At 37.3% G+C, this 13398-nt stretch overlaps 1 protein-coding gene across 1 annotated transcript; it reads right to left on the bottom strand.

The window, feature by feature from the left end:
- Nucleotides 1–7230: 7230 nt before the first annotated feature.
- LOC148956900 (GTP:AMP phosphotransferase AK3, mitochondrial-like) lies at nt 7231–7887 on the bottom strand. Its single transcript, XM_089096778.1, has one exon. It carries the CDS (start codon nt 7885–7887, stop codon nt 7231–7233), a length of 657 nt encoding a protein of 218 aa, XP_088952904.1.
- Between the last annotated feature and the right edge of the window lie 5511 nt (nt 7888–13398).

Genomic DNA, 13398 nt, shown 5'->3' with positions numbered 1-13398 from the left:
ATGCCCTGGGGGTATATAAGATTTTTATAGAAAGCGTTGTCGTAAAAACTTCAAAATTAGCTCATTCGATTGAAAATTGAGTGCTACTTCCCTTTTTAATAGTCCAAAGTAATCAGAGGGAGAATCACCCCCCCCCCCACATCCATTATTTCCCCAAATATTTACGATCAACATTTTGATACGGCCATTTTGTTTAACGTAGCTGAAAGATCTGGAAGTGAGGTCTTTGAGAATGAAAACCCTCCCTCCATAGCCCTCAGGACAAGGGTTGCAAGTTATGCCCTGGGGGCATATAAGGTATTAATAGAGGTGTGTCGTATAAACTTCAAAAAGGGATAATTCGATTGGAAATTGAAAGGGCTAGTGCCATTTTTAATAGTCAAAAGTGATTGGAGGGCAACTACCCCCCCCCCCCTCACGCCCACCTTTTCCCCAAACATATCCAATAAAAATTTTTAGATAGCCATTTTTTCAAAGTACTTGAAAGCTCTGGAAATTATGTCTTTGAGGATGAAACCCCCCCCCCACCTCTCAGGACAAGGGTTGTAAGTTATGCCCTGGGAGTATATCGTGGCTGCTGCGTGCACACCTCGTATGATGGAAAAAGAAAATTGTTCAGGAGACGATAGAAACTAATTTGTTGGTACGATTTTTAAGATAAGAACACAAAAAAATCCACATGACTTAGAAGAAAATCCTTTATATGTAGATTATAATTTTAATTACCATAAGCAATTTGAAGTGGTATAAACAGCTCATACGAGGTGGGCGCAGCTCCTATTTGCTTTATACGAGGTGTGATAACTTGACTTACTTCGAAAATACAAAATATACGTGGTGCGCACAAGCTCAACGTGATAAAGAGACATTTTTACGAGGTGTGCACAAGTTCTTAAGGGTTATAAATCTGTTTACGAGGTGTGTCAGGTATAATAAAATTGTAGGCTATAGGCAATAGATTTAAAATCAGCTATTTTTATTTAAAACCAAATCATTCTGCTATGCTAAGAAAACAAAAATGGTTTACAATCATACTTACAGAAGTTTGTGTTAATCTTGCTGCCAGAGCAAACCGATAAAGCTTTTGATGAAGCAGAGTTAGTAAATACTGAACTTAGTGGACAGTCCGTTTTATATACTCATCTGAATTCAAGAAATGACCAGGAATATCAAATGAATCAAGACAAAAGTGTTGCTGGAGAATCTCCTCTGGCTGAATCAGCGGATTTAAGTGGTGTTATTTTATCATCAAATATACCTGCCCACGAAAGTGGAAATGCATCAGTCCACGACAGAAGTCTAGGAGATATTCCAGAAAAGAATTTTGACGCAGAGACAGAAAGCTCAGTGATAAATAGTATTGCATCATCTAGAAAAAGCAGGAACAAAGACAGATCAAAGCCAGGGGAAAACTGATTGAAAAATTATTATGCTAGATGCCAAGGGAAGGAATACGAAGGAACAAAAGTACAGAACAAGAAAGATGGTGAGTAGAAAGTTACTAAAGACTTAAAGTCTGAACGAAAAATTGGCCCTCAATGCACATTGTAATGTCGATGCTAAGAAGGTCAGAATTTTGAATGTTCATTCATTCCTCAAAGTGAGAGGCAGAGTTTGTTTGGTAGCTTTTGGAAAAAAATATCCTGGGAACAAAAGAAGGTCTACATAGCTACACTTGTCACTTACGTCGTTTACGAAAAATTCAAGGGGGCTGATCTTGGCCCTTCTAAGAGAAAAGAAACCCTGAATTACAATTTGAAAACCTTAGAAGGGATGCTAACAGTTTGCAAGCAAATGTTTTTGAGAACGTTTGGCATTGGCGAATGGCAAGAAAAGAAGTGGTCTGAGCAGGCAGCGAAGGACGGCATCCATCCATCACAAGATCCAAACCACCCAGAAACCTCAATTCGATTGGATACTAGGAAATCCCTTAACTTTGCAGAAAGAAAGCAAAGTGCAGAGAAGTTTTTGGATGATCTTCCAAAGCTCCCATCCCACTACTGGAGAGCCAGGGATAAGAAAAAGTACTTTGAGTATGGAATTGTTAAAGAGGGGTTTTATGTTTACAGAGAGAAAATGGGGAAAGAAAAGGCTGATATTGTTAGCTATGACTTCCTTAGACAACTATTGAAAGAGAAAGACATTGGGATTTTCAAGCCAAATAAGGACCAGTGTGGCAGATGCATAGCATTTAAATTGAAGAATCTTGCCGAAGACGAGTATTCTGAGCACATATTAAAGAAAGAAGAAGCTAGGATTGAGAAAAACAGTGACAAGGACAAGGCCAAAGGGAGTTCAGGGGTGCTTTTGGTGACAACTCATGAACTTGAATCTACGTTGCTTTATCCGAACATAAAAGCGTCGTCTCTCTACAAAAAACGGAAGCTCGTAGTATATAATTGGACTTCTTACGATCTTGTAAGTTTTGACGCATTGAATATAGTGTGGGATGAGACTGAAGGGCAGTCTCATCCGAATTTTTTTCGTGTGTTATTGACAGGCTGGAAGACCTGTTAAGGTCATACCCAAACGCTGAGACAATTATTATGTGGAGCGATGGATGTTCATATCAGAACAGGAACGGAATTCTCTCTAATGCACTTGTCCATTTCGCTTCTATACATGGAGTGACAGTAATGCAGAAGTACCTAGAAAAAGGGCACACTCAAATGGAGTATGACAGTGTACACCAGAAGATTGAAACCCGATGCAAAGATAGAGACATTTACATTTCAAGTATGTATGCATCTGAGATGAAGAATGCAAGGCGAAATCCTTACCCTTATCGAGTAAAACAGGTGAGTCATACTTTTTTCAAAGCCTACACAGGATCGAAGTATTAACCTGATTATAGACCTGGATGTAAAAAGGGGGACCTGACTATCACCATTCTGCCAAAACGGGCTGTGAAAGAACCAAAACTTTGAATACGTCCAGTTTACGAAGGAACCCTTAGCCTTGATACATGTAAGGTAAACGACCTCATAGGGTTGCTGGATATGCAAGGCCGTACCCAGCGGGAGGATTAGGGGGGTTTGAACCCCTTCCGAAATGTTTTTTTGACTTAAAAACGTAACAAAAATGGATATAAACAAATTTTATATGCATTTTTTGAGTTTTTTTTGTGTAAGCTACCCCCCCCCCCCAGAAAAAAAATCTGAGTAAACCCCCCCCCAAACAAAATCCTGGGCACGGCCTTGTGGATGTGTTGCCACGAGATACTCATGCTTTCTACAAGAGTATCAAATTTAAGTGATGCATTATGATTGTAGACCATTTTTGTTTTCTTAGCATTGCAGAACGATTTTGTTTTAAATAAAAATAGCTGACTTTAAGTCTATTGCGTATAGCCTACAATGCTATTATACCCGACACAGCTCGTAAACAAATTTTTAACCCTTAAGAACTTGTACACACCTCGTAAAAATGTCTCTTTATCACGTTGAACTTGTGCGCACCACGTATATTTTGCATTTTCGAAGTAAGTCAGTTATCACACCTCGTATAAAGCAAATAGGAGCTGCGCCCGCCTCGTATGAGCTGTTTATACCACTTCAAACCGCTTATGGTAATTAAAATTATAATCTACACATAAAGGATTTCTTTCTAAGTCATGTGGATTTTTTTTTGTGTTTTTATCTTAAAAATCGTGCCAACAAATTGGTGTTTTTAGAAAGAGTTGTCGTGAAAACTCTAAAAGGGCTCATTCAATTGGAAATCGTAAGGCCTAGTGCCCTTTTTAATAGTCGAAAGTGATTGGAAGGCTTGAAATTTTTGTAATAAAAATCGATATGGATTTCATGTATTATTTTGTTGTTGTTATTTAGACAAGGGCACTTCGTATCGAAGGAGATTTCCAACGGAATTGATTGTCTTGAAAAAGTAGCGATATTTTTTAATCAGATAACAAAGTTTACTAAGATATGAGTAAACTAAGACATGAAACCATACAATAAGATAACTAAGACATGAAACCATGATTTTAAAACCTGAATTGTTCTAATTTTAGATAATAATATAACAATGTTCAAGGAAAGAAAATCATGTTTAAGCACAGATGCAAATTTATCGCCATGAATTTTGTACCCTCCAGTAATTTGAAAGGTTTTTATTTTGAAAGCGCAGTCTTAAATCAATCACAGACCATACACTTTCCTGTTTTTTCTGGAACAAAATCTAAAGTTAAATGCAAACTTTTTGGGTTTACCTGATATGCCAAAACCATTAAAATATTGAAGTATACTCCAAGTTATTCCTCTTTACCAGTTGTCAGTAGACTAAAATAGTTAAATTTGAACACCAACACTATCAAGTGTTTGGCATATCTTGCCATATTCTCAGTGACATAATAAGGAATAAGTCAAATAATTGTAAATCATTAAGTTCTAAATTTTTAGATTGAATAAGACTTACAGATTGGAATTCATCTAGCGATGCCTCGTTATATTTTCTGGAAAAAAATTACCGTCTTTTGAAGGAAATTGTCATAATACATTGTTATGGATTTTGAAATAAAGTTTTTCTTTTTTACATTTCCAACGGAATCGATAGTCTTTACCATATATTTTTTTTCATTGGACAAGAAAGTTTTCTAAGACATGAAACCATGATTTTAAAACGTGAACTATTCTAATTTTAGAACACAATATTACAATGCTCACGGAAAGAAAAGCATGTTTAAGCACGGATACAAATTTATCGCCTGGAATTTTGTACCCTCCATTTATTTGAAGGCTTTCTATTTCGAAAGGGCAGTCTTAAATCAACCATAGACCATAAACTTCCCTGGTTTTTCCTGGAACAAAGTTTAAAATGAAATTCAAACTTTTTAGTTTTGGCTAATATGCGACAACCATGAAAATATCGGAACATATTCCAAGTTCTTTACTAGTTGCCAGCAGACTAAAATAGTTTGATTTGAAAATTTTGTTTAAAAGTTCCAAATTTTCAAGCCCTAATAGATAAAACAGAAAAGAAAATTCTAAATTATGAGCGAACCCTTTCGATTGAGAAACCCATATTTAGCGTCAACAGCGAGACTTGTGTATGTGAAAACATAAATTTTACGAGGACGCATGCAAGAAATACTACTTTAAAGCTAGAATAGGCGTAAACGTCATTTCACAAGTTTTGACGGAATGTAACCCCAGTCCGTTAACTCTTTATCTTACTATGCCACTGAAAAACGCACGCGGACGTTTTTCAACAGGTGAATGTGTTCCAATTTTCCTCTTAACAAATCTGTCTCCATTACCAAGCATATATAAAAAAAAAATTCTAGAAACCTGTCTTTTATGGTGTCCCTTGTGTATAGAAGGTGGAACTCGGTGCAATAGCTGAGATAATGTTAGACCTGGTTCAAGAGTAAAAAATATCCCAATTTCTCACTTCTTTGATCCAAGATTGAGTTGATTACCTTAGGCATCATGGCTTCCAAATACCATGAACAAAGCACAAGCAGCATTCTTAGGAATAGAGGGAGTTTTTAGGTGGAGTAGCCAACACAATTTCAGGCCTGGCTCATGATTTCAAATGTCCAAAGCTCACCTCTTGTATCTTAGAAACCCATGATTAACCCCCTGATGCGTCATGGCATCAAAGTGCCATGAATAAAGCGCTAAAGGTAGCCTATTCTATCGTAAGGAGTTTAGCAATAGTGGATTGCATAAAAAATCTGAGGAAGAGCCCATGGGTCAAGGATAAATTAAATATAACTCCCACTTCTTTGACGTAAAGGGAGTGTCATGGCTCATGGCCAACATATGTAAAGTTTGTAAATATAAATAGATTTATTCCATTACTTCTGAATAAGGCATTTGGACATTTTCGAACAACATTCAACACTGTATTTGGACCCTTGGCAAATAGTAGTTGAAAAATATCTAAACAGCCTTCCCAAGCAGCAGCCTGTAAGATGGTTTTATTGGGATATTTGCATTTTGCATAGAGATTTGCTTCATTCTCTAATATATACCTAAACACATCTAATTGATGCGAAATTAAAGCTAACCTATCCTAACCTAACCAAACCTAACCTAACCTAATTTTCTTTGCTGTTCCTAGCTCTGAATCTAAGGCATCTATAGTTACACCCTTTGACAACTAGCAGCCTTTTTTACACCCTTTGACAACTAGCAGTTGACAAATATCCAAATTACCTTTCATAGCGGCATACTGTAAGGGTGTTTCCAAATTATCTTGTATAAGTCCATAATTTTATTCAGTACAGCACTGGGAAGGTTTTTTTCTTCTTCTATTTTAATTTTCTTTGCTTCTTCGTTTTTGTGTGTGATTTTTTTCGACTTTATTTTTTTGCAGTAGTCTCTGCACTTTTCCGCAGCATTTTCTTTTTCTCCATCCTTTTTTCTCTCTGCAGCATTTTCTTTTTCTGTAGCATTTTCTTTTTCTGCATCATTTGCTTTTTCTACAGCATTTTCTTTTTCAGCAGCATTTTCTTTCTCTGTAGCATGTTCTTTATCTGAAGTATTTTCATTTTCGTTATTCTTTCCATCATTCTTTGCTTCAGTCTTTTGAATTTTTCACGAGTCCAATACCTTTTTTTCGATTTTAAATTTTTGTTCCCTGCACCTTGGAGTTTCATTTATAGAACGTTCAAAGATTGGTTCTTTGGCCTTTTTGGCTTTTTTGAGTTGACTAGTTTTCTTAGAAGAAGAGTTAATGTCTTTATCATTTATTTTTTAAATCAAATAAAGCAAATTTAATATCAGTAGTAATTACACAATATCAGCATATTTTAATTTGTGTACCGGTACAAGGCACTCACATTCAGTATTACAGCATTACTTTTACAACTAAGTAGATACATTGACGTAAATAGTTATTTGTCAAAACCTGGGAATGTTCAAAACCTTGAGGAATGCACAAGGTTCAATAGCACTTCAGAGAGAATCTATCTTGTGGTAAGGCTATTCTTGAGCCACCTGTTGTAATTAACATATTTCATTTTCAGAGCATTAAAAACTATAGTTTTAACAACAATATTCAAACAACACCATAAAAGTAAAAAGCACATGTAGTGATCCCATAATTTTTGTTCGTGCTTTAATTCACATTTCTTAGTTTTTAACTTAAAATGGCTTTTTGGGACCAAAAGATGAGAGAAAATAAAAATAAGACAGAGATTCCACGACCAAAAGAGTAACTAAGCAGCCAAATAAAATACCAAAACCAAAAAAAAAAATTAATAATTCAAGAAAAGTAAAAGCGCATTTAGTCATTTTTAATGATATTGTTGAGTTGATCTTTGATTTGTGGCCAAAGAGCATTCGTTTCTCTTCCTCTAAATTTGTAAAGTATTCCTTCTTCATAAAACATCTTAAGAATCGACTCCATATTGCGATGATAGTTCTCTAGTCGTCTTTTGATGACACCAGGGTGATCATCTGGTCTTTGAATCAGAGGTTCTCCAGTCAGATCATCAAATCCATGTAAAAGCGGAGGATTCCATTCAGTATTATACACTCTTCCGCTCGGCATGTGAATCCATCTACCTGAGATTCGGGAAATGATTTCTTCATCAGGTACATCCAAGGAAATTACAGCATCAATTTTGTATTTTTTCACGAGGTTTTTAGCCTGCACGATTGTTCTTGGATATCCATCTAGGACCCACCCATTTTGTTCCAGTTTTTTTAATTCGTTAGAGATCAATTCTACAACCACAATATCCGGCACTAAGTTGCCCTTTTCTATGTATTTTTGAGCTTGCATCCCGGCGGAGGTTTCTAAGGCAATTTGTGAACGTAGTAAGTCTCCAGCTGATAGATGCTTCAGATTAAATTGTTTCGATATTCTGTTCGAAATAGTTCCCTTGCCAGAAGCTGGTGGTCCAAGAATAACAGTTCTTATCAGTTTTCTAGGCATCATCTTTCTTTTTGAGGCCCCACTGTTCTTTAGAAGCTGCAAATCTTCTCTTAAGCACTTATCCATTTTGGATTCTCTATGTTTTTTAAAGAGTTGCCAGATTGCAATTCCAGCACAGGAAATTGGAATCCCAATGGCTAAACCTTTAATAGCATTTGTATAAAAAAAAATTGAAATCATTATACTATTTGATCTAATAATTAATTATTATAAAAGACCATCTCTATTGTATATGACGTATCAAGTATCTTTTAACAAACCAAAAAAAAAACTAATTCTAACATTTTTAGGTATTTTTCTAGTTTGAATTGAAACATTAAAATTATTGCTCTGACACCGTAAATATTTATGCAGTTTACATAATAGCCTTAGCAATTTCGAACTGAGAAAAAAAAACAGAATTTATTTTTAATTTTCTTTTTTTCAAATAGAAAATAGCTCAGTATTATAGAGATGCGCACTTTAGGAGTTAAGCCAAAAATGTATGGTTCTAGGAGACAATTATAACTTTGAACTGACAGATGAAATGAAATTTCAAGTAGTTGCAACCTAACAAAAAAGAAAACTCATCTTAAAATTTTCAGGTATTTTTCCGGTTTGAGTTAAAAAATTAAAATTATTGCTCAGACATCATAAATAATTTTGCAGTTTGCAGTTAAACAAAATTATATTATTTAAAATTTTCATAAAGTTATTCTAGTTTCGGTTGACAAATCAGATTTTTCGTTAGTACCCCCAAAAATTACTGTATTTTACATAACTATATCTACAATCTTTTTATTATGGTAAAAATCCTATTTTGATTTTTCTATACAGGACGACAATAATAACATTTCTACTACAGAGCTGCAGAAAATACAGTTTTTCATAAAAAAAAATGTTTTTAAATTGTTTTTGTTAATTATGAAACGTTTGATACTTTAGGTTAAAAAAATAAATGATAAAGAAAATAGATTAAGTTAAAAAAAAATATGCAGAATATCGCGGTTTCAACCACTTTTCTTGATTTTCAAGTCAAAATATTTTCTTTGTTGTTCTAGCCAAGAGACATTAAGTTTCCTATATAAGAATTTCGGACAAGTCGATTCTAATAGTGTACTTCTTGTTTTTATTTGACATTTTTTTTAGCAGCTATGGGTTGTTGCAGTTTTTACTAAAGGGCCGTGATCGTCTCTTACTAGGTACGGCTGCAACCTGAATTATAGTGAGCTTAATAGTCATTTGATATATTTCACCAGTTTCTGAAGTTGCTCCTTATAATAAGAATTTCAGTTAGTATAGGCTAGAGTTAGTTCTTTATTATAATTTTGTAATATAACTCGTCCTTTAAGTTCGAGTTCAAGCTTATCCTTTAGTATAACTCTTTTTCGATATGGTCTCAAAATGTATAATCTTTCATAACATAAGAGGCTTCGGTAGTTCAGTGGTTAGAGCGTAGGTTTATTAAACCTAAGGTCATGAGTTCGATGCCGAACCGGGGTACCATTTTTAGTTAATTTCAAATGGATGATGATAGTTTCTAGTAAACTAAGACTTTATTACAAAGTTTTAGTCTCTTTATGGGCTTTACTGTTTGTTCTATACTTTATAATTAAAATAATCATATATATAATGATCGGAGGTATCTGAGCAATAATTTTAATCTTTTAATTTAAACTAGAAAAATACCTGAAAATTTTGAAATTAACTTTATTTTTTGTTAGGTTTTTGATACTTAATACGAGATTTAAACACAAGTGTTTGATAAAATTTAACTCCATAAGAAAAATTATTTATTGTAATGGTTTACTTACTTCAGTTGCTCAAGTCCTTGAATATACAGTTCGTTACAACGAACTGTTTGATCAAGATTGTAATCCTGTGATGATTAGTGATCAAACAGTATGTGGTAACGAACTGTAAGTAAGAAGCAACTCGTTTCAATAGTAACCGAAACCCTAAAAATGAAATTTTAATATCAATATATACATCAAAAGAATTGTATTTTTATGCTGATTTTATAAATATATAAGTTTCATCAAGTTTACTTTTACCCATAAAAAATTACGAGCCTCAGAAAATTTGCCAGATTTTCAAAAAAAGGAAAAAAACCTTAAAAATCCTAGAACCTTAATGAAAATCACACCATTAGATTCAGCGTATCAGATAACGTAACTGTAGAGGTTTCAAGCTCCTATCTGCCAAAATGTGGAATTTTGTATTTTTTTGCCAGAAGAAAGATCACGGATGCGTGTTTGTTTGTTTGCCTTTTTCTACCAGGGGTGATAGTATCGATCCAGAGGTCCTACAATTTTGTGAGAGGGTTTATTTTAACAGAAATTAAAAGTTCTAGTGCCTTTCTCAATAAAAAAACAAACAATTTAAACATAGAATCACTTTTTACAAAAAAAACTGCATTTCTTACGTCTTTTCATACTGCAGTCTTTTCAAAGATATTTAATTTTTTAAGCAATCACAACCATATATGAAGTAATAAGTGACGTGATGCAATATCTAGCAAAGATTGTGTACTAATAACCATATGAAGCCCCTTTCCTGAAGCCCTTGCTGATTCCAGGTGGGAATTAAAGGTCAAGCTAAGCTTGTATACCTCCATGGCAGTGATGGTAGTTACAGGCATTGAGGCTCGATCTTCCGTCCCTGGGCAGCAGAGGAAATCCGTCAGCGTACCTCAAAGCGGTGGAAGGGTGTAAACACCACTGAGCTCCCCGCCGAGCGATTTGGTGGCCAACGCGCTCCGGGTGACCCGTAAGACTGGGAACCTTGCGGTCAACTCTATTCCTAAGAACCATCGATGGATCTGAGACCTAGAAGAAAAGTTGTAACGGCTACGGCGTCCCCGGCAAGCGACGCGGCCCCTGTATTGGCGCGGGTGTCGAGACGTAAACAAGCCAACCATACTACGGCGTTCCCGGCAGGCGACGCGACTTCGAATATGGCGGCGAAGTCGAAAAATCATTTTCATGCCATAAATCTAGGAAAACCCACTACAGTCATTAAACAGGCAAAATCTAGAATAAATGGGGGATGCTGGAATGTATGATCCGTCAAACAAGAAGCCACGCAAGTTTTTCTTGTCCATGAGATGGAGAAGTACAACATAGACATACTTTGCATATCCGAGACCAGAATTTCAGGTTCTGGCTCCATAGTTATTACAGCTCCTGAAACGCTACATCAATTCCATTTTTTCTACTCCGGAGGAGAGGATAATTCGGGACTCCACGGAGTTGGTTTCATCATGAACCAAAGAACCAGAAATGCTCTCCTAGAATGGGAACCAGTCTCCTGTAGACTTGTCAGAATCAGACTAAAAGGAAACCCCGCAAATGTGTCGATAATTTCTACCTATGCTCCCACCCGTGACGCTGCTGATACGACCAAGGATGATTTCTACGGCGAGCTACAGCAGCTGTCTTCTTCTGTTGCCGCACGTGATTACTTGATTGTTTCTGGAGACTTCAACGCAAGAGTTGGTCCCTCTGACCAAACCACAAGACAAGTCCTGGGAAAATTTGGACAAGGTCACAGATGCGAGAATGGGTGAAGGTTGTTAAACTACGCCTTGATGAACCACCTTGTTGTCACCAATACCATATTTCAGCACAAACCTAGCCACCTTTTAACTTGGCATTCAAATGACGGTGTCACTAAGGCTCAAATAGACTTCATTCTCGTACACCAGCGCTGGAGAAGCTCCGTACAGGACTCTCACTCTTACAACGGCACGGACACAGGCTCGCAGTCTGGGTCTGACCACAGGATTGTTGCTGCAAAAATTTTGCTACGTCTTTCAACTCGGAGGAAAAACAAACCCAAGGCCGGATTCGACATCGGTAAGCTCCAAGACAAAGAAGTTCGGCAGGCCCTAAATTTGGAACTGACTAACCGATTTGACGCCCTCAGTTCTGATTAAACCCCAACCCCCGAAAAGAGATGGGACACCTTTAAAACCGTGATGACAGAGACTGCTGATGAGAACCTTGGCCAAGCGAAAATCAAACGACAGCACTGGATTACCGCTAGGACCCTGTCAATAGTCGGTGAGCGAAGACAAAAGATGAGTGGCCCTAAAGAAGAAACAAAAGAGCTGCACAGACAGGTAAAACGCTCTGTTCGTCTGGACCGCCACCAAATGTGGGAAGATGCTGCCGTGTCATTAGAGAAAGCAGCACGCTCACATGATACCCACAAGCTTTACCAGATCCTGAAAGAGTCCGTTGGTAAGAAAGCTGCTGTCTCAGAAATAGTCAAAGACAGATCAGGAAAAATCATCAGTTGTCAGAAGGAGCGTTTAGCAAGATGGAAGGATCACTTTCAGATCCTCCTAAACCCATCCCCATCATCCGCCCCTGATGCTTTCCCACCTGCCGTTTCTAAAGAACCCTACGACGTCGAGCTGGATACACCGACCAGAGCCGAAATACTAAAAGCGATCAAGACCCTGAAGAACCACAAAGCCCCAGGTGAAGACGGCCTCCCCCCGGAAGTGTACAAATAATGCCCTGAGGTCACTGCTGAACAGCTCCATGGCATTCTCGAAGAAGTGTGGAGGACCAATTCTTTCCCAAAGGATTGGAAGACATCAGTCATTCTCCCCTTCTATAAGAAAGGAGATAAAACCGAATGCAAAAATTACCGTGGAATAAGTCTTATAGACATTGCGGTCAAAATATTCGGGATTATACTCTTGAACCGCTTCAAAGGGGCAAGGGAGGAAAGAACCCGAGAAAATCAAGCCGGCTTTCGGCCAGGTAGAGGCTGTACTGATAATATCTTCGTTTTTCGCCTCATTATCCAGCAGTTTGAAAGGTACAATCTACCCCTGATCTTGATGTTCCTGGACTTCATTGCCGCCATCGACTCTGTCACTCGCCAGAAACTTTGGAAGATCCTAGAGAATGACGGAATGCCGCTGAAGTTTGTTGAACTGATGAAGGCATACTATGACGCGTCAGTGAGCCGAGTTCGAGTCTATGGTGAAGAAACTGAAGAATTCCTGGTTGAGTTCGGAGTAAAACAAGGGTGTATCCTCTTTCCGACTCTGTTCAATTATTGCGTCGATTGGGTGCTTGAAAATGCACTGTCGTCCTATCCAGGAGTTCAGATCGGACAGAATCTCTCACTGACTGACCTCGATTATGCGGATGATGTTGGCCTCCTGTCAGAACCCGTAGAAGCTCAAAACATGCTTGACAACGTGGTGGCCTGGGCAGACCTGATCGGCTTGAAAGTCAGCACAGAGAAAACGAAATTCATGGCTATTAACCACGACACAGGACCATTCACACTAACTGTCAATCAAGTTCAACTGGAAAAAGTCAACTGTTTTACATACTTAGGCTCCCAAATATGTATTGACGGATCCTCCGACGCTGATATCCAACAGAGAATACAGAAAGCGCAAACAGTCTTTGCCTCCCTTCGGAAACCCTTATGGAATCGCCACGAAGTCAGTCTCCGAATGAAAGTGCGAATCTACATGGCACTAGTCCGCACCGTTCTCCTTTACGG

The sequence above is a fragment of the Artemia sp. Qi Xiang Cuo genome, chromosome 1 (genome assembly GCF_049724085.1).
Source record: "Artemia sp. Qi Xiang Cuo chromosome 1, ASM4972408v1, whole genome shotgun sequence".
NCBI lineage: Eukaryota > Metazoa > Arthropoda > Branchiopoda > Anostraca > Artemiidae > Artemia > Artemia sp. Qi Xiang Cuo.
This window is presented reverse-complemented; position numbering and strand designations above follow the sequence as displayed.